General features: G+C 47.6%; 1 protein-coding gene across 1 annotated transcript in view; it reads left to right on the top strand.

Moving 5' to 3' along the window:
- LOC142575755 (uncharacterized) overlaps positions 1 to 25677 on the top strand; it is a 78968-nt gene extending 53291 nt beyond the window's left edge. Inside the window, exons 2-4 of the mRNA XM_075685373.1 lie at positions 16715 to 17128; positions 18383 to 18699; positions 23267 to 25677. Of these exons, the coding sequence (XP_075541488.1) occupies positions 16715 to 17128; positions 18383 to 18699; positions 23267 to 25237 (2702 nt within the window). The 3' untranslated portion in view covers positions 25238 to 25677. The remainder of the gene's footprint in view (positions 1 to 16714; positions 17129 to 18382; positions 18700 to 23266) is intronic.
- The last annotated feature ends 1012 nt before the right edge of the window (positions 25678 to 26689 follow it).

Here is a 26689-nt window from a genome sequence, read left to right as displayed (position 1 = left end):
TTTGACAGCGACCGGCTAGCGTAAGATATCACCCGCTCAAGTCCGTCTTTCCTCTGGACTAGGACGGCACCGAGGCCTAGGCTACTGGCGTCAGTGTAGATTTCGGTATCGGCATCATCGTCGAAGTGTGCAAGTACCGGCGGCGACTGCATGCGTCGTTCTAGTTCTTGAAATGCATCGGCCTGCGGCGTTTCCCACTTTAACTCGATATCACATTTGGTTAGATGTGTTAGCGGCTGCGCGATGCGCGAAAAGTCCTTGACAAAGCGTCTATAGCAGGCACACATGCCAAGGAATCTACGCACTGCCTTCTTGTCGATGGTCTGCAGGAACTTTGCGATGGCAGCTGTCTTCTGCGGACCGGGGCGGACTCCAGATTTGCTGATGATGTGGCCTATAAACGGAAGCTTGTCGTAAGCGAAGCGGCCCTTTTCCGACCTCTAGTACCGTTTCAAGCCGCCTAGGATGATCGTCGAAATTTCCGGCGAAGACAACGACGTCATCCAAGTAAACGAGACAGGTCTGCCACTTCAATCCTGCTAAAACCCTGTTCATCACGCGCCGGAACGTTGCAGGCGCCGAGCACAGTCCAAATGGCATAACCTTGAACTCGTAGAGGCCGTCTGGGGTGATCAAGGCGGTCTTTTCGCCATCCCTTTCGCCGACTTCTATTTGCCAATAGCCAGACTTGAGGTACATCAACGAGAAGTAGTTAGCGTTGCAGAGCCGTTACAATGAGTCGTCTATCCGTGTGATGGGGTATACGTCCTTCTTCGCGATCTTGCTCAGACAACGATAATCGACGCAGAAACGCAGAGTCCCGTCCATTTTCTTCACCAAGACTACAGGAGATGCCCACAGGCTTTTTGACGACTGGATGACGTCATGGCGCAGCATTTCGTCAACTTGTCTTATAGCTTCGCATTCTTGCGTCTAAACTCGATAAGGGCTCTGGCGGAGTGGTCGAGCGCACTCTTCGGTTGTTATGCAGTGCTTTGCGACTGGTGTTTGTCGAATACTTGATGACGTCGAAAAGCACTCTTTGTATCGTCGAAGTAGACTGCTGAGCTGTTGGTGCTTAATCGCGGGGAGACTTGGATTTATGTCGAAGTCTGGCTCGGGAACTAAGGTCGTCGGGGTAGATGCGGCGGAATCCGAGAGGACAAACGCATTGCTGTTTTCCATAATTTGCTCGATGTATGCGATCGTCGTGCCCTTGTTGATGTGCTTGAACTCCTGGCTGAAGTTTGTCAGCAACACTTTCCTGTTTCCTCCGTGCAGTCGAGCGATCCCTCTTGCGACGCAAATTTCGCCGTCGAGCAGTAGATGTTGGTCGCCTTCGATGGCGCCTTCTACGTCAGCGGGTGTTTCGGTGCCGACCGAAATAACAATGCTGGAGCGAGGCGGGATGCTCACTTGATCTTCGAGCCCACTCAAAGCGTAGTGACTACGAGGGCTCTCCGGCGGTATCGCCTGATCTTGCGACAGCGTTATGGACTTCGACTTCAGGTCGATGATTGCGCCGTGTTTGTTCAGGAAGTCCATACCGAAAATGATGTCTCGTGAACACTGTTGGAGGATAACGAAGGTGGCAGGGCAAGTCCGGTCATGAATGGTAATTCTTGCTTTGCACATTTTAGTCGGCGTTATGAGGTCTCCTCCAGCGGTCCGAACTTGCGGGCCTTCCCACGCAGTCGTAACTTTCTTCAACAAGGCGGCGATGGGTCCACTCATGACGGAGTAATCGGCTCCTGTGTCTACTAAGGCGGTGACTGCGTGGCCGCTAAGAAGCACGTCGAGGTGGGTAGTTCTTTGCAGGGGCGTAGACAAGGGGGGGGGGGTTATGGAGCTTCAGCTTCGCCCCCCCCCCCCAAAATTTTCGTGCTGTCCATGCACCGCCCACCAAAGCAACTCCCAACGCCGGAAATCATTCTGGATTTTGTCTAGAACGTCTTTTTTACGTTCGAAAAGACATTTCAGCGCGAAAATTGGGAACTCGGGCTGGACTTCGCGGCAACACCCATGTACCGGGAGTCACATAACGCAAGCAGCCCCATCCGATCACAAAGTTCCAAGGGCGTTTTGATGGTGAACGGGTTCGCCGTGGAATCTACTCTATCATGGAATCGACGGAGCGCGTGGATGTCAATTCCGGAACTTTATGGGTATAAAGTTCTCATAAACTTTTCATGTGAAAGGTGCATTGACATTTCCAAACAGGTGCCTTAGATTTTCAGTTGCGGGACTACACTCCCCAAAAAGTACCCTCTTTGTCATATATTCACATTGGCTCACTTTTATTTGACTTGCCCTCGTATATATTGCAGAACTCCTGCTTTTTATACGTGCTCTCTGTTGCGACTATAATTTCGGTGCAATTACTCACGATACACGACCGGTGATCAGCTGCTCCTGCGTAATACATTGGAACAAATGACTGCGTCATTGAGATTTTTCACTGGCCATTGCACATATACAAGAATATAAACAAGGATCTTGAATGACGAAGTTTCATTAACATATTTGTCCTCAACTTGTTCATTTCATGGCCTTTACATTTTCCATTTCAGCGGAATGCACTGCTTTGCTGGTTTCGAATTGATTTAGTTCTAAAGATCGTGTGATATTTTCTATACTTATTAAACAGACAAAACACATGGAAGCGTTGATATCAGTTATGTTGGGCACAATTTTTGGCACATACGAGTACATTCTTTTATGAAAAAATACATATTTTACTTGTATTGACAGTGTCTAGCGTTCAAGAATTCGTTTGCAGCATGTTTGGCAATGGCACTGCAGGTATTATCCATGTATTTGATCGCTAGACAAAGTATTTAACAGGAAGCTTTAGCTCGGGCCCAACTCCAACGCGGCCTATTCAAATAGCTGTAAAACGCAGAAACGCTTTTCTGAGATAACCCCTCAATCTCATTTATTGCAATTTGTTGCATTTGAGAGAGGAAGTTGAAGCCTAGTGTCTGTTGGAAGCGGAATTTCGATTTAGGGCCTGAACTTTGTTAAAAATTTTTGAAAATTTTGAAAGTTCAAAAAACAAGAAAATAGAAGCACGAAGTTTGTAAATTATTAGCTCTACATCAAGAACAGATATCGCGGTTCTGTAAACGGCATTCATTAGACCATTCAAAGCGGACAAATTCGATATGTCAATTTGTATCTGACGTGAATTTGTTACGTTATGTAGAAGGGTTCTGCAAAATCTGTATTTCCATAATATTTATTTTTTTAGATTCATGTGTAACATATTTTGTCCGCTGTAGATGTACTACTAGATGCAATTCACAGAATTGTGATGATATCAATTTTCATTGCTGATTTACAGAGTTGTAAACTTCATTGTTTAGTCTACCGAATTTTTTTTATTATTGCCACTTTTCAATAAAATATTGACTACCTAAACCGAAAATTCCAAACAAACAGTCACTAGAATTTAAGTTTTTTCTTTTAAATGCGATAAACATCATCAAATGTGGTGCAGTGGTCGCGGAGAAAAACAAATTCTCCTTCTACATGTATTTAGATAGGAGACCCACCTAAAGTTTCCTCTTAAGGATGAGGCCGAGCTGCAACGTGAGCCCCCCCCCCCCCCCCCCGAACGAAATTTCTGGCTACGCCACTGGTTTTTTGTCTTGCGTTACAGTTAGGCCTTGGCATCGGATCGCGGCTGCGTCGCGTTGACCTGTGGCTGGCACGTGGCGTCCTCAGGTCGTCTTTCATCGGCGTATTCTTTGCTTCCAGACTCCGCCGGGATGGCGGTGTCTCGTTGACATGTCGTCTAGACAAGATTTTTGGCGTATTCGTCGGTGGTGTAGGATCTTCGTCAGTTCGACGAACAGCAACCGCACCTCCATCGGTTGCTGCTTTTAGTTTTCCGGATATGGGCTCGCAGAACGGCCCCGTGCTGGGCCAGTGTATGGACGGCGCTGCAGCGACACTTAGTGGCCTGGTGACGGCGAACGGGAGGCTCCACTGAGTAGCGGCGAAGTAGTCGGCGATGTCGTGAGGGCGTTCACCTTCCCGAAGGCGTGGTGCGTTGACGGTGAATCCTCGCAATCCCAGGTCGCGGTCTGGGCATCGACGGTACACATGGCCGGCTTCGCCGCAGTGGTAGCAGAGCGGGCGGTGGTCGGGGGCTCGCCAAACGTCCGTCTTCGTCGCGTAGCTGCGCTGGGCGACGGGTGGGCGTGCTGGCGGCGGCGGCTGTGGATGACGAAATTGCGGCGTTACAGTGCCCTGGTGTTGTAGCGGAGTGGGACCTTGACGGCGGGCAACGCGGCGTAGGTCATCGCTTCCGGCTGAGGTTGCGGTGATTGTGGTTGCGCCTCAGGGCCTCCAAGCGATCGCTGGACCTCTTCTTTAACGATTTCAGCGATTTCAACGTGTGATTTCAGATACTGTGCCAGGAGACTTCGGAAGAAGCATTTGAAAGACATCGTCGTCGACGCCCTTCATAATATGCTGTATTTTGGCACTCTCGCTCATTGAAGCATAGGCGCGCCTGCAGCGATCGATTATGTCCTCAATATCGGCGGTAAGAGTTTCGTTTGGTTCCTGTGCCCGTGTGCGCAGCCGTTGCTCGGCGCGTAACTTCCGCACGGCAGGGCGACCGAAAACGGCAGATATTGCCTCCCTAAACGCGGGCCAGTTCTCAAATTCCGATTCGTGGTTCGTATAACACAGCTTCGCCACGCCAGCCAAGTAAAAAAAAGTTCGCGGTACTCAGCTTAGCAGCGTCATCCCACTTGTTGGGCCCACTAACTTTTTCGTAGGCGGACAGCCAGTCCTCGACGTCCTGGTCTTCCGTACCCGAAAATACCGGGGGGTCTCGCTGGCGAACCGGGCCGGGGCAAACGGCGGCCGGGAGAGATGGCGGCGGTTGGGCAGCGTCAGCTTGCATGGTCGAGTGCAACGTACGGGATCGGAGTTCAGGGTGCCGGTGATGTGCGTACCCAGCAAGATCCACCAAATGTAGGGAGGTTTATTGGACGAGTTCAGCGAACAGGCGGTAGCTCTGAACAGTACGTCGGGAGAACAAGATGGTGGTGTTCGAGCGCCAATCTCGTGCCCTCCGCTCTTGATGATGATCGGGATGTCGTTATCCTCCTTTCGTGATTACAGGGTTAACATATTTCCACAACTTACTGGACGTAATTACTTTTATACCCATTGACGCTTTTGACAAAGGACCAGGTCCATTGCTAAGTTGAATGCGTATCTTTGGCGTGACCTGGAAGACGGTGTACATCGTCCTAGTCACTGATGTTCGTGCATCGGCGCGTATGCGAAATACCGTTGGTGGGGATTTCTCCCAGGTTGGCTCATATTACGGATGAAGTTGCGGTCAGGGTAGAATTCCAGGTGCATTCTTGTTGGGTTGGGAGGGCAGTAATTGCCCGTTTATAGGAATTCCTGCGTTCAATTGTGGGAATTTAGGGTACAGATCGTTCAAGAGTCATACTTTATAATTAGAGTTGCTAGACATGGGAAGTAATCTTGAGGTAACCGATTATTCTCTATATCAGCAAGAACTTATGAGCGTATACGGACGGGGATGTAAATGAGGTTCAAAGAAGTTCCACTGAAAGAAAATTGCCTGCAACTAGCTGCATTGGTCTTCAAGATAGCTCGTTGATAGCTTGTGGGCGGAATATTGGGGGAAAACGTGGTGCTCATTGAAAGCTACTGCTTGAATAATAACAACGAACGAATAACAGATTTGATATCGATGAGTACATGCACTCTCCATCACGGCATCTCTGAGCTCCCATAACTTCAAGTATTGTTATGCTTGACAAAGGGACACATTATAAGCTATTTTATTGCAGTTTGCATAGCATGTACAGGTTGTTTCACACTTAGGGGAAAAATCGGAGCGCATTGCATCGCGATGCGGCGAGCGCGGGAATCGGTGGGCGGCAACAGCTCGCGCAGGCGCAGACGTCCCGCGTGCGTATACTCTTGAACCGTGTCGTCTGCTACGGCAGTACGCGCTGGCCGCATTGTGGGGAAGCGTGCTACTGTCAGGGGCAGTGTGCCGATTTCATTGTTTCTGCGGGCACTGAGCTGACATTCCTTATTAGGTGTTGTGCGACGCCAAACTCCTAGCTTTCATTGGCCCCACATTGGGTTTTTACAAACTTATTTTGACAGTACGCTTCTTTTGTCCTTTCGAAAGGCCAGGGTACTGAGTGCGTGCACGTATATTTCTTCGCTGTGTGGGCTGCCGTATTACGCAGCGACGAGAAAGGCACACCGAACTGTGTGCGCAACATGCTCGATCTTTATTTGACGCAAAAGGAAAATAAACCACTCGACAATAATAACTACGTGGGTCCAACACGATGACCCAAACGGATAAGAATAAAAAAAAAATGCTTTCATTTAAGACAGTGAGCTGAAAGTGTTTCTTCTCGACAATAGTTCATTTCTCAAGACAGGCGCTGCCAGCCAGCGCGGAAATGCACGCGTCGCGCTCCGAACATCACTTAGTATCTCGTCATGTCCCCAGCTGCAGCGTTGACAGCGCTCATTCTGGATGGCAGTGAGGTATAAGTTGACTCGGTAAGTGATGTGTTCATTCGCAGCACGTCCCACTCGCTGACGATGGTGGACTTTGTGGTGATCTGGCGCTCTTAAACTTCTTAAGTAGATGACCTTGAAAAGCCGATGCAGTATCATCTCCTTCCTTCGCTCATTGGTGAGCGAACAACGGTGCGGCTTTCTGCACATACAGGCAGGTTTACAGGATTCAAGATTGATCTGAATGAAGCTGGCGCGCACCTCTCTTAGTTCATTTCAGCTTCTTGTATCACCAGAACGGTGCTAAATCGTTTGCCTTGTTCACACGGCCCGTGTACCGGAGAAAGAACGACTGAAGGTTTTTGAACTGTGTTCTAGGAATTATACTCAAAAAACATAGCAGAGATGGCAAAACGGTCGCTTAAAGCTCTGAACAGGATACCGGAGGCCTACAAGAAGGAAGGACGCATCAAGGGTACCCCTCGCGGACGTCCACCAAGGGCCACAACGGACGGGGAGTCCATTGTTACGGCTGCTGTAGACGCCCCCCAAGCCTCGCTTCAAGAGCTACGACAAAGCTTGAAGCTGAAGGCTTCAAGGTCTACCATGAGGCGGCGGCTCAATGAAGCCGGCCTAAGGAGCAGATCAGCCACCCAAAGGCCATTACTTAGGGCCACAAACAGAGCAAAGCGGCTCGGTTTAGCACAAGAACATGAACGGTGGACTGTGCCACAAGGGAAAAACGTTGTATTCGGTGATGATTCCACGTTTACGACCGCTGGCGACCAGCGAGACACGGTAAGTTATCTTCTAGAACCAATTATTAATCATCTATACATTTAAGATGGTAGTTGTAATATTTATGTTGGTTTACCTCGCATTCAGATCCAGTCTAATTTTACTTCGTTCGGCACACGAATAAGTCATTGCTAAGATATTTCTCCACTTTAGAAGTAAAAAGTGCAACTATATTAGACTTACATATTTGCCTAACAAGGTGGGCCAGTGCACCGCGATTGAACAGCTTATTGCGGTCAGTATTTCAGATTTATCGTCGAGCCTGAGGCAGTGCATGCGCTTGTGATTCGAGCCAGTGCTCGCAGTCCATGCTGTAAACATCAGCTTAAGTGAGGTTGGCGCAGATTCTTTAGACAAGTCGATTACCTATCATAAAATATCCGTAATCAATGTATGCTTTCCTTTCTTGTCCCAGCTATATGCCGCTGTAACTGCAGCGGGTCGCATCTAGTGCGCGCACTGGTGCGAGCGTGTGGGCTTGCAGTAGCAAAGATGGTGTTGGTCCACTGATACGCTTACAAGGCAAGTTCACCGTTGAAATGTGTGGGGCAATCATAGACGATATACTGATTGCCTACGTTCTCGACGGCCCGTTTCCAAAAGGTGACTGTATATTTCAGCACGATAGGTCGCCGATCCACACTGCACGTGCTGCGCAAGAACTGCTCGATGAGCGCGGCGTCGCTGTCCTGGAGTGGCCGCCCCCATCCCCGCACCTCAACATCATTGAAAATGCCTGGGGCTCGTTGAAAGTACCGCTGGCGCGCCATCCTCTGCATGGGTTGTCCGAGGATACGCTCTAGTCCGACATTATCAGCGAGTGGGACGTGCTCCGAATGAACACATCGCTTACCGAGTCAATTTACACCTCACTGCCCTCCAGCATGAGCGCTGTCATCGCTGCCGCTGGGGACATGACCATATGCTAAGTGATGTTCGGAGTGTGACGCTTGCATTTCCCCGCCGGCTGGCAGAGCCTCTCTTAAGCAATGAACTATTGCCGAAAAGAAACTTTCAGCGCACTGTCTTAACTTGAAGCATTTGTTTTATTCTTATCCGTTTGTTTCATCGTGTTTCACCCGCATAGTTATTATTGTTGAGTGGTTTATATTCTATTGTGTCAAATAAAGACCGAGTATGTTGCGCGAACAATTTGGTGTCCCTTTTTTGTCGACGCGTATTATGGCAGCACACACAGCGAAGAAATATACGTGCACGCAATCAGTACTCCAGCCTTACGAAAGAACTAAAGAAGCGTGCTGTCAGAAGAAGTCTGTAGAACCACAATCCGGCCAACGAAACCTACGAGTTTGGCGTCGCACAACGCTTACTAAGGAATGTTGGCTCGTTTCCCGCAGTAAAAAAGAAATCCGCGCATTGCTACTGACAATAGCACGCTTCCCGACAATGCGGCCGGAGCGAGCCGCTGTAGCAGACAACGCGGTTCAAGACTGTGCACCTGGGGCGTCTGCGCCTGCGCGAGCTGCTGCCGCTACCAGACTCCAGCGTTCGCCGCATCGCGATGCAATGCGCTCCGAGTTTTGCCCTAAGTGTGAAACGTCCTGTATTTACGTTTGGGCATTGTTGTGACGTCGGGGCGGAGGACGAAAGCCGGACGCGTTCCGTTGACGAAGAAGAAACGAGAAACTTCTGCCACAACTTTGCATGAGTTGCTGCCATTTTTTTTAATTCGATGGGTCAATTGGATGAGTGAGCAGGGCACCTTATAAGCACTGTGCAATGTGAGCAACAAGGCGCGTCGCATACATGAATATTTACTTAGATCGCCAAGACGTGCATGAATCAGGGTTGTTATGCTGAATATTTACAGATAGTGGATGATAGCGTACAGGTAGCAGTAGGAGCGCATTAGACCGGCTGGGCGGCTGCAAACAACTTCTGATCTCACAATGGGCCAGTTCTCCCTTAAATCCCTTCGGCGACCCCTCGTCGGCAGGAACCGGTTTGGGCGAGTTCTCGTCGGCAGGGACCATGCGGGGCAGGGTGATGACATCGCCCGTGTCGAATTCTTGATTCGTCGCGGAGACGTGGGAGCCCTCGTCGCCCCGTGGTAGCCATGTGGGGCATGTATGGCAGCACACGTCGCCTCGTGGTCGCCACGGGGTGCTCGTAGCATGGCACAACGTGTCGAATTCTTGATTAGAAGTGGGAGCTCTCGTCGCCTCGCGGTAGCCACGTAGTATGGCAGAACAGCATGGTAGTATGATATTAAGATATGGTATAATTATAGTAAAGCTGACTGCTGAATGCATATTAACCCTAAATGCCGCATTCTCGAATCCACAGTTCTCTCGGCACGTGGCAAAGACAACACTTATAATAACGTTAGCCTCTTTAAAACCAAATTTGCCATTGTAGAGTGTTTTGGAGCGCAACATTGGAGCCAAGAGTGTTTGAACAGAAAAAGTCGAAGCTGATCGTGCGCTTCTGCCACAACTTTGCATGAGTTGCTGCCATTTTTTTTAATTCGATGGGTCAATTGGATGAGTGAGCAGGGCACCTTACACTGTGCAATGTGACTAACAAGGCGCGTCGCATACATGAATATTTACTTAGATCGCCAAGACGTGCATGAATCAGGGTTGTTATGCTGATCGAAAAGTAAAAATTCGGATGAGCACTATACAAGGAAGGCTCAGAATGGTGCATTCAAGGTGTACGCGAAGCACAGGGGATAAAAGAAGAGCAGCACAGTGCGGAGCAGTAATTGCATAGAGCCCATGATTCGGATCGTTGCCGAAGCTGGAAACTACGCTCTTACTATACCGGGGAAATGCTGGATGTTTAACGCAACTCCCGTGCCAAGCCTTACAATATTCACGTATGCGTTAAGAAAACGGTTCAGTATGGTTCATGCTTTCTTGAACAACTCAGAGTATGCTTGTTATCAGCCTAGGTAATGAACCATTATTAATAGACAAACTTTTGAAGCATTCCTTTAAACACAAATTCTTATATGGAGAAGTTGTGGAGGCTCTTGACTAATACCCATATAGTGTGTTTTCCTGTGTATAGTTCCAGGACTTACAAAGGTTTATAAAAAGGTCTATAAAAAGCACATAAAGAGTGATTAGGCACTTGCGCGGAGCGGCGTTCGTGCTTTCAAACGAGCTACAAAGCAGCGATAGGTGTTGTAACTAGGCCATGACGTGTTCTTTGATTCCATTTCTCGCCAAGTGTCCTCTCTTAGAAATTCTTTCTATATTTCTCTGACCATCCTTTGCAGGTGAAAATCCTTTCAGGATTGAAGACGCATTCGCCAGATCAAATCCGACGCGAATTGCCTTGCTATTGAGGCAAGGTCTAGTCTTCGCATTTGTGATGTCTCGAAATGGACCGACAAGCCGGGAGGTCGCCTTTGAGACCTTCATACTGAGCTCCAGTGAGGACAATTATGTTTACAGGGTTCAGCTACGGAGCCCCGTTGGATCAAATCTTTGGCAAACGAAAGTAGTCGTTCCAGGTTGCGAAAACCCGCACTCGTTGAGGGTGACAGAAGAATTTGCCCGAGACATGACAGCGAACGGCAGTATCAACCTGGAGATCCAGATCTGGGCCGAAGAGTAATAAACGAACAAGCTGCCTCATAAAAAGTTTTCATTGTATTGTCCCATGGCTCTCACGCGTGGCACAATTAAGGACGTAGCCTGAATTTGTGGTCCTGTCCCTGTGGCAACGCCTCAGGTGAAGAAAATATGAACAACGTACACTGAAAAATCGACGCTTATCTAAACGTACGCTTGCAGTTTTTTTTTACAAGCCTAATCCACGCATGATATTTCTCCACGCGTACATATTCCGCCTACTAGGAGTCATCAGCAACCCCTCTTCACGCTTAGCAGGCGTGACAGAAATACCTGTTCCCGTGCTTAATATGGCGCGACGGCTGCCCAAGCTTATGGCGTTTTCCACTGGGCAATCTGGAGCGGTCGCCGAAGTCCTCGAGCGAGCGCTAAAACCCGAATCGGCCAGCGGAGCGCAAAAGCGATCCACGGGGGATCGAGGAGTGGTGCGACCTGCTCGTATCGCAGTTCGGATGAGACTCGAAAGAAATCCTGCTCGGAATCGACCAGTGGGAAACGCCACTAGAGACGGCGCCCGAGGGGGGTAGAAGGATAGTACCTTGTCGGTTTTGTGCTGCGTCGCTTTTTTGATAAGTCTGTCAAGCCGAAAGTGCACACGTTCAGCGTGTTCAAGTCACACATTTTTCCAAGTTGTTTCCCCAAAAAAATTTTGGCCATGATAAGAAAAGCACAGGAGATATAACTATGTTTTTTATTGTAATGTAAAATAACAATGAAAGGGTACTTATTTCAGGTTGTGAGGTTGAGCTTGCATACAATTTTAGAACTGTTTATAATGCTTTCAGTATAGCATGGTTAGGCAGTTTTATTAAAACTTTGCATTTTGAAAAAGAGCCTTTTCTCAACATATTAATAACCTTGTTGAAGACAAAAATTAAAACAATACCTTTTTCTCAAGCTGAGAAAATACCAATAATAATTCAGCAAGATTAAATATGTGCCGATTATTGGTTCATTAGGATGAATATGGCACTCGAAAGGTTATCCCACGGTTTCACAGGCACATTTAATGGCATCATGTACTCGCACGTTAACCGCAAATGTCATTTGCATGCTGCCTGCATACACAGGTAGATTTATTACCCATAAATATCAATTATTGTAACAATGTAATGATTTCTGATAACTTATTAACCCTTTAAGCCCGTAAATAATTCCAGCAAAAACATAAATTTCCTGAAATTTTTTTGTACAGTCAGAATTCTTTTTTTATGTCATTGTGATGCTGAAAATATATTACTTGATTGGTTTTTGGTTAGAAATAACACAAAAATTAAAGATACAGAAAAGCTGCCCTTGAGGGCAGCTTTCCCTCATTGCCGACAGTAAGCTGCCTTTGACAATGGGAGCAGCGCAGAATCGGTCTCAAGAAGCGCGACTCTTCATTCGCAATATTCGTACAACCTGTGGGGAGTAGGGCATGGGATTGAGGGTTAAAAAGCTGAGTGACCAAACGCCTGCCTGCATAGCTTGCTCCTGATGCTTTACTTTCAGTGACATGCTTCGACGACAAAAAAAAAAAAAAAAAAAATACGACATTTATGGTTGAAAGTAGCACTCTAAAAGTGATTTGCACTGGCTCCATTTTGACACCTTGAGAACTATAGGAACCATTCTGCTTCAACTTGGAGCTCTATACATTTTGTAAGTATGCTTCCAGGCCCAATAAAGAACACTTCGAAGAAAGGAAACTCTCTTTGAAGTGTACTTACTAATGCTGTTTTGTGACATTGCTTGCAGCTTTAGCTAACAAAACGGATTCTTTTTTTCTAGGTATACGTTGTGGCGAAAATACATTTCTTGAAAAGGGACAGAAGAAAGGAAGACAGTGAAGCGCCAAACTACCAACAGTTTAATGACGGCCTGAACAAACGTATAGAAGAAAATACAACTTCCGCATTTTCTTCTATACGTCTGTTCAGGCAGTCACTAAACACTTGGTAGTTTGGCACTTCACTGTCTTCCTTTCTTCTGTCCCTTTTCAAGAAATGTATTTTGCGCCACAAAGTGTACCTAGGAAATCTAAGCACCAACTTGCCCAAAAAGAAGTCCTTTTGGAATTTTTTTTTAATTCCAATTTTAAGCTTGCTACATTGACCTCATGTGTCACAATATTGCACATGCCAGTTTATACAATTTTGTAGCAAAATTCCAGATATTTAGAGCTTCTTTACAAGTTTTCTAATTACAATTATTCTATATTCGATTTCAAACTTTAAAGCATAATTAGTTTCATATGTATAACATGTGTCCCACACAACTTGTGCCGAAGTTTAAAAAAGTGCCACATAGCTGGACAAAACCAAGGTAATGTTGTCTGCTGCTGCTTGGAGCAAGTCAATTTTCTTGTTGTTTGCCTAATTACACATTTCATTTATTAATCAACTTCATGAACTATTCACAGCAAAAGTGTCAATGAGGAAATTGTAGACTATCCTGAAAATTTCACAATCCAGTTTTCTGCTGCAAATGCATGCTACATAATAGAAGTTTTTTCCAATCCTGAAAGAAAGCCTGCAAACATGAAAGTGCCATGAAACTAGTCGTGCGGCATTTTCCAATGGCTTCTTTCGTTGGTCCTGTCAGGGAAGAATTAACAGAAGTCAGCTGTATATGGGGCAGATCATTCTAGCAGTGACTGAAGAGCACAGATGCTTGATCACTGCATCTCACAGAATAAAGTCTTAATTTTTCTTTAAATTCTTGGTTCAAGTTACGTAGAACATGGTGCATTCGCATATTGGTGTTCACCAAGCAGGAAAAGAAAACGACGACGACGACGACGATGATGATGATGATGATGATGACGATGATGACGACGACTAAAGTCAATGGCTCATACCCACTCAGGCGCATTGACCAAGAGCCGGGCAGATTTTATACATGTGTTAATGAATTTAGAGAAAAATAATTTTACCGGATAAATTAAAGCGAGTAAAATGCAAGACCACTCAGTAAACAGTCATTTCATTAGAATTCAGCAGGTAGTAATGGTCTGTGATGTTCATCTTCTTTTTGAGGTGTCTATTTGGCGCAGAACATGTTTATTTCTGTATATGGTCGTCCTATTCGAATAGATGTGCCCCGGCCTAATGAAACTTAACTTTACGAAATTTGTTTGTTTAGCGAAGTGCCTCCGATTCCTGGAAATTTATTTATATATTCTAATGGGATGAAAGCCTCGAAACAGCAAAGTGAGTCGAACGTTTCGCTCTATATAAGAAAGTTTTTTTTGTGGTGATAAAAGAAGTAGGTAAACACGTCGTAAGAGACCCGTAGCGTTAAAAATGCCACGAAATGCATTCGTATTCCTAGAGAAATTGCGTTACATTGCCGGTGTCAGGCGGGGCATGCTACTTTTTACGAAACCGTGAGTCTCAGTGGCTCAGCATTGCAAGCTTAGCGTTGGCTGTATACCAAATAGCGCCAGCTGCTCTGCTGTAGCAGAGTTGAAACGTGCGTTCCCAATCACTTAGTCCGACAGAGCCTACACCGGCGAAAAATTCACCTTTATTTCGCCGTTGGATAAATACTGCTAATCACGTGAGTGTTTTAAGTGTTTTCTATTTAAGTTCTCGATTTAACGAAATAATTGTTTTAGATGTACTTCGCTAAGTCGAAGTTCAGCTGATTTCTATTGCCCACTTGGTTTTCTCATTTGTTTTGCCTTCTTTATTTCATAATTTTTGCGTAAATCCCTACCACACGATTCGTGTCCCATACACCGTAGTCAGTAGCTGATTTATTTGAAGCGCAACGACTACAACATTGTACTGCTGTGAACAACCACATCTAATATTGCTAAATTTGTTCTTGCAAATAACATCGTCATCGTTACAAGTAATGAAGCCAGAGTTATTTTTAGATGCATAATTACATAAAAATGGAGGTATAATAATAATAATATTTGGGGTTTTACGTGCCAAAACCACTTTCTGATTATGAGGCACGCCGTAGTGGAGGACTCCGGAAATTTTGACCACCTGGGGTTCTTTAACGTGCACCTAAATCTAAGCACACGGGTGTTTTCGCATTTCGCCCCCATCGAAATGCGGCCGCCGTGGCCGGGATTCGATCCCGCGACCTCGTGCTCAGCAGCCCAACACCATAGCAAAAAAAAATGGAGGTATAGCCAATGCAATGTGGTAGAAATAAATTTCAAAAAGCGCCAAGAGAAACAATGCAGTAGTATTTAAAAATGAATTAAGTGAAAAACAAAATTCAGATGGGAATTGCAAAAAAAAAAAAAGAAAGTGGAAAGCCAGTGTCAAACTAGCGGAGCAATCGTTTGGTGTTGCCAAAGTAAATCGCGTATGTCGAGATAAACACGCAGAGCCGATGTCTCGATAGAAAGAAGAATTGTTCAGGTGAGGGAAAGTGCAACCGGGCGAAACGGAGCTTCAAGGAGTATTTTAAATGCGAAGCATTTCTTTGCCCATTCGGAGCCAAGGTCAAACGCGAATTTGTTCAAGGTCACAGTTTGTCGCCGACGCACGCGCACCCCATGTGCCCTCTCGTTGGCCGATATTGGCCCAGCGCCTCCCTGCTCTATGCGCATGCGCGCTCTCTCCCAAGCGCCCGCCGCTGCCGGCTTCGCACCTCCTCCTCCACTCGCCGGTACGGGCGTGCGCGCTACAGAAAGACGCGCTAATTCCAATGGCGGAGTCGGAGCAGCCGACGGATTCCGCGAGCGAGCACTCGACTCTGGCTCAGAGCAATGCCCCCAGATCCGCGAGTGGAACACAACCTGCGCCAGCAGAGCAAAGCCGAAGCGGAAGTTCTATCACCGAGTTACCCAGGATACCTTGCTTGTTGTCATTTCCTTGCGCTGTTTGCTCCCAGCGCCGCCGCACCGGTCACTTGTCTCTTCAGCGCCGTTCACCTGTTGTTTTTTTTAAAGTGTGTGAATGGATATATTGCCAAGCGTGCAGCAACTTTTGCTTCCTCGCGAGTCGTGAATGGTGATTCCTCCCAGCAGACAAACGTGGTAGAGGAAATACGTCACGCAGAGTTCCGGTCCTTGCCGCCCATTTTGGCGGAGCATCTTTTTCTGCTCCACGGAGTGACTCCCGCTCTGAATCCCCTCCGACTCTCTCATTGGAACACCTTCCTCCCGCCCTCACTCTGCCATTGGAACAAACTTGCTCCGAAACGAGCAGAAAAACTTGCTCCGACTCCGCCATTGGAATTTCTACAAAACTCTCGTCGGGTCAAAACTCGAATATGGCGCATATATTTGGGATCCCCACTCGATTCTACCTTGTTCCCTTGAATCAATTCAAAATCGATGTACCCGTTTTACTGTGCGCAACTGCGTTCGCAGCGGAAGCGGGTCAGCCATCAAGCATTCTCTCGAACTGCCTGACTTAGCAATTAGACGGAAAGGGGCCCGACTGTGCCTCTTTTCTGGTAGAACTTTTTATCCATATTCCAAAGCTAAAACGTGAACTTGTCGCTGCCGCTTCAAACATTTCCTTACTCCCGCGTTGGTCACAGTCTGACGGTCCACGTGCCCAGCTGCCGCACACACCGGTGCGCGAATTCCTTCGTACCGAAGACTGCCTCTGACTGTAACCACCTCCCCGCCTCCATCGCCAGCAATACCGACGAGCCTTCATTCAAGACCGCGATTTCTACATTGTTATTCATGTGCTACTCACTCCTCTCCGTAACGCCCTAGCGGCCCTCAGAGTGTTTAAATAACTAAATGACTAACTAACAAAGTAAATAAATTTGATTGATTCAGTTATTTAATTTCGTCTTTTTTGCAGGCCTCTACGCTGACCACGCGCCATGGCAGTTTCTCCTCGTAGGCGCATGCCACGGGCAGAAGAAGAAGCAGCAGCTGACGAAGAGGATGGATTCTTCGATGTGGTCTGGGACAGAGAGCGAAAAGAAAACCTCTGGCCACTCCAAGTCCAGGGCTAAGCCCAAGAAAAAGTCCTCGCGGCGATCCTCAAAGCGGGCCCGCAAACGCAGTACAACCTCTCCCGGCGTCGCCGAGGTGGAGGATGCAGTCCTGTCGCTGTCCGTGGATTCCCGTCGGCCTAGTACGTCCACGCAGGCCGAGGCGTCGACGAAGTCCTCCACTGAACGGCACAAGGACCCTCGAGCCGCGAGCGAACGGACGTCGATCGCTGGGAGTATGGGTGTCACTGAGGACCAAAGCGCCATCGCTAACTCAGGTATTTATACTGCACCATTATAGTGACCTGCACTGGGGACGCCTGTGGTCATTCGAGCGGCGATGAAGCCAGTCGCTGGTGGTTCAGGCTATAGTCGTACGATGCGCGTGGGCGGGCGCCAACTCCGTTATGGCCTATTTATTTATTTATTTATTTATTTATTCCAGCATCCGCCTATTTGTTTATTTGCCTGTCTTACTTTCTTTACGAACTCCACTCCCAAATCCCCAAAGAAGAAAAGAGAAAGCAAGAGAGCACGCGTTATAAGCGACACCGTAGGGCTCCCAAGTGGTATTCCTGAAAGTGCATGCTAAACTCAAAACACGAGAGTTCTTGCGTATCGACCTCGATATTCACATGCGCTCAATTGAAAGTGCTTTACAACGCGCCCACCCTAGAAAGCCTTTTAGGTGGCACCACAGTGTCACGGTGTCGCAATTTCGTGCATTGAAGACGCCAAAGAACGCGACCGAATGTATTGCGCAGTTTGCATTTAAAGAAACACGTCAGACCAACATAAGAAAAAGAAACGATGCAAGAAAATACTTGTTGAGTGAGTTGTCGCTTTGATGCCATTGTAGAACGGTCACGATAATTATACACGTGCGCAAGCGACGGACTCAGACACAAACAAACGCCAATTTGGTGGACGCCCCTTTATTCGTCTGTGTTTCCGTTGTTGCGCGTAATTTTCGCGCCCGTTCTATCAATATGTAAGATATGGATAGATAACCTATAGATACTTCAGACCGCGCAAAAGGTTTTGGTCACCGGTTTACCTCTTTCGGTTTTTTCTTCTATTCATCTAAGTTAATGTCAACGCAACCAGTTTCACAGCTCCCTATGCTGGTGAACGCAGTCTGATGGGACAAACGGTGGTCACGCCGAAGATGCATAGTGATGTAGCACTACCTCGAAGATCTCCGTCACGTCTGGCACGCTCCACATAATCACGGTGGGAGAGGAAACCGGTTGCCGCATGACGCGTCCCACGCGGTCGCACGCACCGGCGCGCCTTGCATTTCGGAGGTCACGCGCAGGCTTCGTGGTGGCGGCGCTAGATGGCGCTGAGTGTTCTTAGGGAATGGAATAAATTTTGTAGGTAAGCGCGAAAGAGCAGTCTTGCTGCTGAACATGCTTCATACATAACTCGTTTCAGCGGTGGCAAAGTTGTGTCGCTATATCATTAATTGCTAAACGCATTACCGTGGACATTCATACGTGAGATGGGTTCTGCCACCTTTTCTTTTTCAGAGATACCCCGATCAGCGCTGACATTTCTGCCGGCAGCATCGGAGTCGATGGCAGCTTTCGCATCGCCTGAGCCAGCGGTGCCCGCTTCGCACCACATACCCGAAGAGGACCTGGTTTCGCGGGTGCCACTGGCGACCCTGCCACCTTCAACGATGATGTCAATGCGTCCTTTCACACAGAGGAAAGACGCAACCAAGGGCGCGGTGGCAAAGCACGAGTCTGTGATGAAGACACGCATGACCACGGCGCACGACGTTTTCACCCCTCATAGCGGGATCGCCCGGTGGCGGAAAGACGTCCAACCAGACCTCGTCGATGTGCGTGTTTTTTTTTTCCTTTTTGCATGCGCGCGTCAAACTCGTACTAAAAAGAGATCGCGGATGTAGCGAACGATTTCCGAAACATAATTTACAAATGAGACACTTCTGAAATGTATGTAGGATATATTTCTCTCTACGGCATGAATAATTCTCGAACGGACGAACTTATTGGTATTGGTCTCCAAAATAATTTACCCTCTAGTTTTTTTCCAAGTTGATTTAAGCCGTTCAGGTGCATCTCGTGACTTAATGGTGCTTTGGTTTTGTGGATCTACTTAACTGTAGGTCATGCCAATAACGTACTCTCTGCCCTTTAAGCACAAGCAAATGTCAACACCGGAGCGTGAGTTGAGGCGAGAATAGCCTCTAATATTTGTTAAAGGGACAGCATTTTTATAGAATGCAAAATGGGGGGAGGAGGAAATTCTCTAGCGATGCGTTAACCTCGAACAGCGGTATTAACGGCATCTGCAAGCAGCGTTAATAAAATTTAGATGAAAATAATATAGTTACCTGTTTGCACGAAACTATAGAGCAGGACGACTGCATGTTCTTCTCAATCTTTGGATTCATGCGACTCAATCAAGCGCCAATTCGGCTAAAGCTCACTTCCATATTTATTGGTGCTGGAACAAGTCTGGCTACTGCATTTGGTTAATAGGAGCGTAAGATAAAGAAATGCATTCGAACCCTCTAATGGGGTTCGGGTTCACATGCTAGAAAAAAAAAAAATTTAAAGCAATGTGATACGGACCCTATAGTTCAATAACTATAGGTCCGTATCCGAGGTATCGCGACATCTTGAGGCAGGTAAAACGCAAATAAAACACGGACAGTGGAAAGAACGAGCTCGTACAGAACGCTTTTCCAACTAAGTTTATCACGCGAGAAAACCTGCATATAATCTCGCATACAGCGCTCTGTATGTCCTTGTTCTTTTTGCTGTCCGTATTTTATTTGAGCTTTAGCTGCTTTAAGAGGTTATTCGTGGAAAACTATTCCGTAACATTATAATTGAAATTATCGGACTACTATATGAACAGCCACCAGAACGGCATGTATTGGCAAGTAGACTTTCGCACACTAGTCCAAGGACATCATATTCGTTTGCACAGTTGCCTGTAAACAAAAATTAAATTATTATTTTTTTTAGCGAGGAAATTGCGGTTCTGCGTGCGTGCGTGTGTGCGTGCACGAATTTGTTGATGTGCATGTGTCTATGGTGACGGCTAGCTGTTCAAAATCTTCTAGGGGTGATTAAACAGTTTCAGTAAAGCGCAAGTGGCACCATGCTATACACAAATAAATAGCGGGTTCAAACTGCGCATGCGTCCTCCAGGCGGTGCGTTAGGTTTGCGCCTTTGCATGCCTCCATCGTTTTCCGCTTACTTCCACGGCTCGCTACGACGGTTTATCGAGGAAAACATGGCGGCGCCTTCGAGTCACCCGCTTCATATCAATTCATCGCCCTGCGCTGTTTGGTTCATTCGTTCCCAACAGATGCTTGAATTTGTTTTAGATTGGTGACATGTTACCTGGATAACAAAGTATTAGTGACAACAGAGCACTGTTTCCTAAATCCGTTCTATTTCTCGGGACTTTGGGCTTAACAGCAATCGTTGCGCTACGTACGCGGCCTCCGAGATTTAACAGCTCGAGCGGCAAGGCACGTGCGCAGCCCGATCTCAGAGGCCATAGATTACGGATGCTTGTTTGTTTTTAGTACAGGTGGGACCCCAAGCGAAATAATAATTCGCGGAAAAACGAAGCGCCACCGTGGTGACTGCTGTGCTCACAATGTGGATACATCAGTGTATTAGTTTGACATTTTATATGCATTAAGTTTACTTCTACTATGTGAACATTTACATCTACATAGCATCGCAGCTGTTTGCTTTTGCGTTATCGTTCCGTTCGGTTTCGCTGTACTAAAATACTAGTTTGTGCGCTGCTCCGAAACGTACGAAATCAATATCGTTTCCTCGCTCGCTAACGCTAAAGCAAGCATTTTACGCTATCCTAGAGCTCTCTATTTTTATCCTCCGTTGGCGACTCCACTCAGATTTCGAGCTCTCTGCTCTGTTACCCAGAAGCCGAGCCACTAGTACGTTTGAATAATAATATATGAATGTTCGAAAATTATTTGACAAGTCGAACACTGCGCGTGTTCGTTTCAAATAATGAATTTGAGTGTGCGCCAATTCGTTCTACATAAACTGCGAAACGCAATTCGAAGACTGGTACACATACCGATCCGCTTATATTGCAATCCGCCCCGTGTGGTAGGAAATTATTTGGAAAGTTGAGCACATGTGCTCAGTTAGTTTTAAATATTTGATCAAAGGCCACGATATTTCGTCCGAAAAATCGTGACACGTGATTCGAACACTGCAACAGACACTGACCGTCGCATTTTGGGCAATCCCGGCCCCCTCAGCTACTCCGCGTGGTACAGGCCAGTTTCGATCCTCTTGACTAAATTGACACCACGTCCAAACACTTTTTGAAGCCGTGCTTTTCGCGGGATGCTCAAATGATTTAGATGTCATGGATCAGGGAGTGCCATGATTGTCCTCGGAGAAACAAAGAGGCAGCGCTAGAAGGAAACAGCGCGGAAGCTCGAGTCGATAACCTAATGCGCTTTCTATTTTTTTTTTATCGCTGAGTGGCAAATCACTGTTTCCGAACTCGCTCAGGCCGGCCTTTTGTATGATTCAGGAAAAATGTATTCTCAGAGGAGAAATAAATCGCAAATAATACCAAGCGTTTCTTCCCCCCGTTTCTCTATAGGTCCAAAATTGCGGACGTTGGAGTCTTTTACCGACTTGATTCCTTCTCCCGTTCTCTTATTCTCCACTAATAAGAGATAATGACGTAGCATTTAAAAACAAAATTCAAGCAGGCATACGTTTTCTTCCTTATTCAAGGTAGGCTATCTTAAGGCAGGGTAACTTAAAGAAGCTTATAGAAATTTATGCAATCGTGCATCAAACAGGAACTGTAGTAGCGCTCTCTTAATGAGAGTCATCTTGAAAACACCTGCTGAAGTGAGAATGCCGGTCAACTCTGGGGACAAGAGGCTGATGAAGGGCTCCAGAATAGCTTGTGGTCCTTGGCAAGTCCACGGTTGGTTTCAGAGATCGGCGTCTTGTGCTAGAGCAATTATCTTGTTCCAGTATAGTACAGTCGGGGCACGTCCTCTATTAAAGGCTATTTTGTACCTCTTTTGCGAAATACTAAAACCATATCAGCAAAGGACTGCGAAATACATGCCGACACACGTCCGTGACGTCAGTGGCTGCACGGATGGCGAACTAGAGAAACTTCAAAATCTTGCTCAACTGCTTCGCCTATAGGCAAAGCAATGAACGAGTATGCTCGTTCACTTTATACTTGACGGACCGAAAGCTGCAATGTGAATTCAAAGGTTGGGTCTCGACAGACTTTTCTTTTCATTTAAGGCACTTTTCGTGTCACATATACGTTACTTTCTGTAAACCCGTCACTGTGACTTAGAGGTTATGGCTTTGCGCTGCTAAGCACGACGTCGCGGGACCATCCCGGCCGTGGCGACCGTATTTCGATGGGGGACGAAATGCGAGAACGCCCGTGTCCGCGTGCATTGGGGGCACGTTACAGATCCTTTGTTGGTCAAAATTAATACGGAGTCCCCCACTATGGCGTGCCTCATAATCGAATCGCAGTTTTGGCACGTAAAACCCTGGAAAGCAATTCATGTTCTATAGCATTAAAATAAGCTCTTCCACTGGGTTAATGTGCGTTGCTTTCTGTAGTCGAGTTGAAGCGCAAAATTGACACAGCTGACAGGGAACCAGACCTATGGACACGCGCTACCCTGTCCCCTGTGTCGACTTCGTGCTTAAAACCCTACTTATGCATTACCATCTCGCCCGCTCCCAAGCCTTACTTGCTGGTTCAGAAGTGTAATACTGTAAGACCTCATATTTATCTTCTGTGGTGATTCTGGCTTAGGTACCTTGGAAAAGGTCTTCGTGTTAGCTACAAATTTGGCATAGGGAATAAAGTCGCCGTGGCCGAGTCCTGGCAAGCCCTCCTGAGAGAAAAAAAAAAAACATCTGAGTTGCATTTCAGCGTTTTTTTGTCATGTTCGCCTTTTGTCCTTACCCCGAAAATCTTAGACGGAACACTCAGTGCTCTTTATTTCGCTAAAGAAAGCAGCCTTCTTTACAAATTATTGGCCCAAGCACAGAGAATGCCAACTTCTTGAACTTGGTGCACTCTTTCAATGACAGCAACGTGATTATTCCGTATAGTTTCATACATTTTCATAACATGCTGCAGTTTGCGAGGATTGCCCGACCTGCTGCCTACATTTATAGGCAACGGTGGTGGGAGGCGGTTCACATACCTTATGTTCTTGGAGCATATTTAGGATGTTATAACATTGTGAATATAGGTAGTAATTTCTCTTGGTTAGTATTTATTTCTTTTGATCTGTTCTCGGCAAGTGCGCGGCGTCGTTCGTTATAGTTATTCCACCCTACATTCTTGTAGCAGCTAAAAGCGTACACGGTACTCGCAGGTCACCGAAACTGGCCCGTCAATGCCTCAGTGGTTCATCACGGCTCTCATCGCACTCATCGCCTGCACCATCGTGTTCGCCCTCTTGCTGAGCAGAATGTTCCTGCCAGACGTGAGAAGCGTCCCGTGCAAGACGCACGAGTGCCTCGAGTACGGGCGCCGACTTGCCTCCTCGCTGAACACATCGGTCAGTCCCTGCCACAGCTTCACCAACTTCGTCTGCGATGGCTGGCGGCGAGAGAGCGCGCTCTCGGTGCAGGACGACCTCGTGTGGGAGACGCTGGACCGCATCGGGCGCCTTGTGCGCCGTATCAAGGTCCCCAGCAGTGGCCAGAATGACTTGCAGAGGGCGGCCGCCGCCTACAAGAGCTGCTACGACGTCGCCCAAGGCAATAGAGATGAACTCCCCGCCGTGAGGCAAGCCCTGGCCGAAGCCGGCATCACGTGGCCACGCCGTCCCGCCAAAGTCGACGTCCTTCGCGTGGCCCTGTACGCAAGCGTCAAGCTCGGCTGGGACGTCTTCCTGCGCGTATTTCCCATGCAGGTCGATGGTCGCGATGTAGTGGTCGTCAGTCGCGGTGTGTCCTTCGTGCAGCTAAACCATCAGTTCACGATGCAGAGGACATTAGTCGAGAAGGAAGACTTCTTTTACGCGCTCAAAAATAGTTTTGAAAACGGCGACGCGGGCAACGAAGCGACCTTCAGGGAGTTGACTCACATTGAGAAGATAGCCATGGGCGAGCTGTCACAGGTGTACAACGTCATGACAGCGCCAGTAGACCTGCCGCCTGGCACCTTCAGCAGGTGGGGGTCGCAGAGTCTCTCCGAGAGCAGCTGGCGCCGCGTCCTCGCAGAACTCGACTTCAATGTGACCGGCGACTTGGTCTTCCGCGTACTGAGGCTAAAATACGTGAAAGCATTCGTCGAGCTGTGGCGCATTCTCGGGGACACGAACCTGTACTGGCTAGTCTCCTGGGGCACAGTGCAGGTGGCAGCGCTGTACGCGAACCAAGACCTTATCCTAGCTTTTTACGGTGGAGCGAACGTTCGCGCGTTGGTTCGTCAAGGTGCCTTCTGTTTGAGCAGAGCCTACCGGTTGTCGAGACACGCCCTCTCCCACAAATACAGTGACAAGGCTTTAAACCTGCACACGCTCACCGCTGCCGGACAACTCGCTCTCCGGGTTCGCGAAGCCGTGCACCAGCTGCTATCGACGTGGATTCATTACGACGAGAGCATTCCTGTAGTAGCCGATTGGCGCTCGCTGGACACGTCGTTCGGCGCATTCCACAGCCAAATCGAAGTCAGCGGGAGCCATGGCGTCAACCATTCATTCGCGCCTCAATATCTGGATTTGGGCGACTCGTTTGTCGCGAACTGGCGCAAGTCAGTCCTGGTGCCCGACTGGAGTGAGTGGGACGAGGCCGTCATAAGCGCCATCGCGTCGCTCGAGTTTGCCGCGTTGCGGCCGGGAGAAGACTTTCAAGTGATGGTCTACTCCCTGACCTTCCTGCACTTCAACATCGACCTGGTTCCCGCGCTTAACTATGGAGGCCTGGGTTTAGGAGTTGCCCAAGCGCTGGGCATGCTATTTATCTCCGCCTACCTGCAGGACGTCTCCAGGCGCAAGCACATCAGCGCCTTGTTGGACTGCGTTACGGCCGGAAGCTTCTTGCACGGCCGGAACGCCATGGTTGCCTTAGCTGAGATTATCACGAGCAAAGCACTGATTAACGCCTACACGAGCGGTGCGCAGGAGGACGGCGACCGACTTATGGGACTTGAATTATATGACAACAGGCAGCTCTTGTTCATCGCTGCCTGCTATATGAAGTGCGAGGTCACGCAAAAGGCAAGCGTGCTCGGACTCTGTGACTCGAGCTTCCAATTCATGCCAGAGTTTGCTGAAGCTTTCGGCTGTTCTCCAGGAACACCCTTGAACCCATTGAGACAGTGCAGACTGTCAAGTTGATAGGTGAATGCACTGTAGTACTGCCACTAATCTTCAAGGCATCCATGCTTAGGTTGATATATTTATATTCATTCTCATTTTTCTTTGAACTCTCGTTCGGCTTCATCGCACAATGCTTGATCTTTACATCGCGGCATGCAATGTCCTGATAAATCCGTTTTAAATAACCTTATATTTATTTTATTTTTTCCACATACTGATGCTAAAATACGTGAAAGCCTTCGTCGAACTCTGGCGCAGCATCCCTGGTGACACGAACCTGTACTGGCTATAGTCTCCTGGAGTACAGTGCAGGTGGCAGCAATATACGTGGACCAAGCCTTTATGCTAGTGTATCTTTAACACTCCCATTTTGCATCAAGGTCTTACTGTCTGCCTCTGACTTGATTTCAAGTGGGAGCTAGGCATTGAAATTCGTTTAAACGATACCGCGCAGAGCAAACACCTTTCGAGTAAAACCATGTCTGGTTTTTAAGCTTACAGTGCTGTAATTGCGTTTAGTTGTTTTGTTTCTCACGGTCTTTTTCTTTCTTTTTCTGTCTTGTGCGCGTGAAACGCATTTGATGGATATCAATACCCAAAGCTCTGGGCGACATACTGTGGGAAGTATCCGATTATTCCCACGGTTTCCCTCCTCGCTCCTTTGCTCGCATAGCCGCTTTGTTACTAAACGCGTTAAAAGGGCCGATTTACGCTCGAGCCGCCCATCGCCGCAAGCCGCACCGCACACTTGCGGTCGCGCGAAAAATTGCACGTATCCAGCACTTGTGCGCAAATTACCATTTACACTGTGTGCACAGTGTATACCTTGCACATTGTAAACCTAAATTTGTGAACAAATGTTTGATACGTGCAATCTTTCGCGCGACCGCACGCGTGCGGTGCGGCTTGCGGCAAGGGTCCCGTGGCGCAGAAATGCGACGGCGTCCCGCGTCCAGCATCGGACGCCGTTTCGGCAAAACATTTCCGAACCAGCCATTCCCAGGCTGTCCACGTGGCGCAAGGAAGCTACCGAACTAACTGAATTTCTCAAGCTAAAACAGCTGTGGCGCCATCTGCTAACTGGAAATCAAACCAGTTTACGGCTCGGCGCCGTGTCTTTAGCGCTAGCAGCGCGAAAACAAACAGCAGATCTCAATAATTACGACGAAACATGCCTAATGATTTGACCTCAGCTTGAGATGAGACTTAGGAATTAGAGATTTTGCCGGTGGTTTCTTTCTGACAGGGCGGAGAGCCAGTAACAAGCGCGAATTCGGATCGAAGCTGGTGGTATAGGCGCTGTTGGAGCGCCTACCATGTTGTTATAGTTCATCACGGTTATGGCGGCTATTACGGTTACCGGCGGCAACTGCCGCAGGAAATCTCGGTACATGACGTGCATGTGCAAACGTCCTAACATGTCACGTATCACTGTACCGTGTCATGAAGCGATCAAAAATAAATCTTTCT

Source organism: Dermacentor variabilis, chromosome 3 (genome assembly GCF_050947875.1).
Source record: "Dermacentor variabilis isolate Ectoservices chromosome 3, ASM5094787v1, whole genome shotgun sequence".
In the NCBI taxonomy this organism is placed as follows: Eukaryota; Metazoa; Arthropoda; class Arachnida; order Ixodida; family Ixodidae; genus Dermacentor; species Dermacentor variabilis.
The sequence above is the reverse complement of the archived record's forward strand: the minus strand, read 5'-3'. Positions and strand labels throughout refer to the sequence as shown.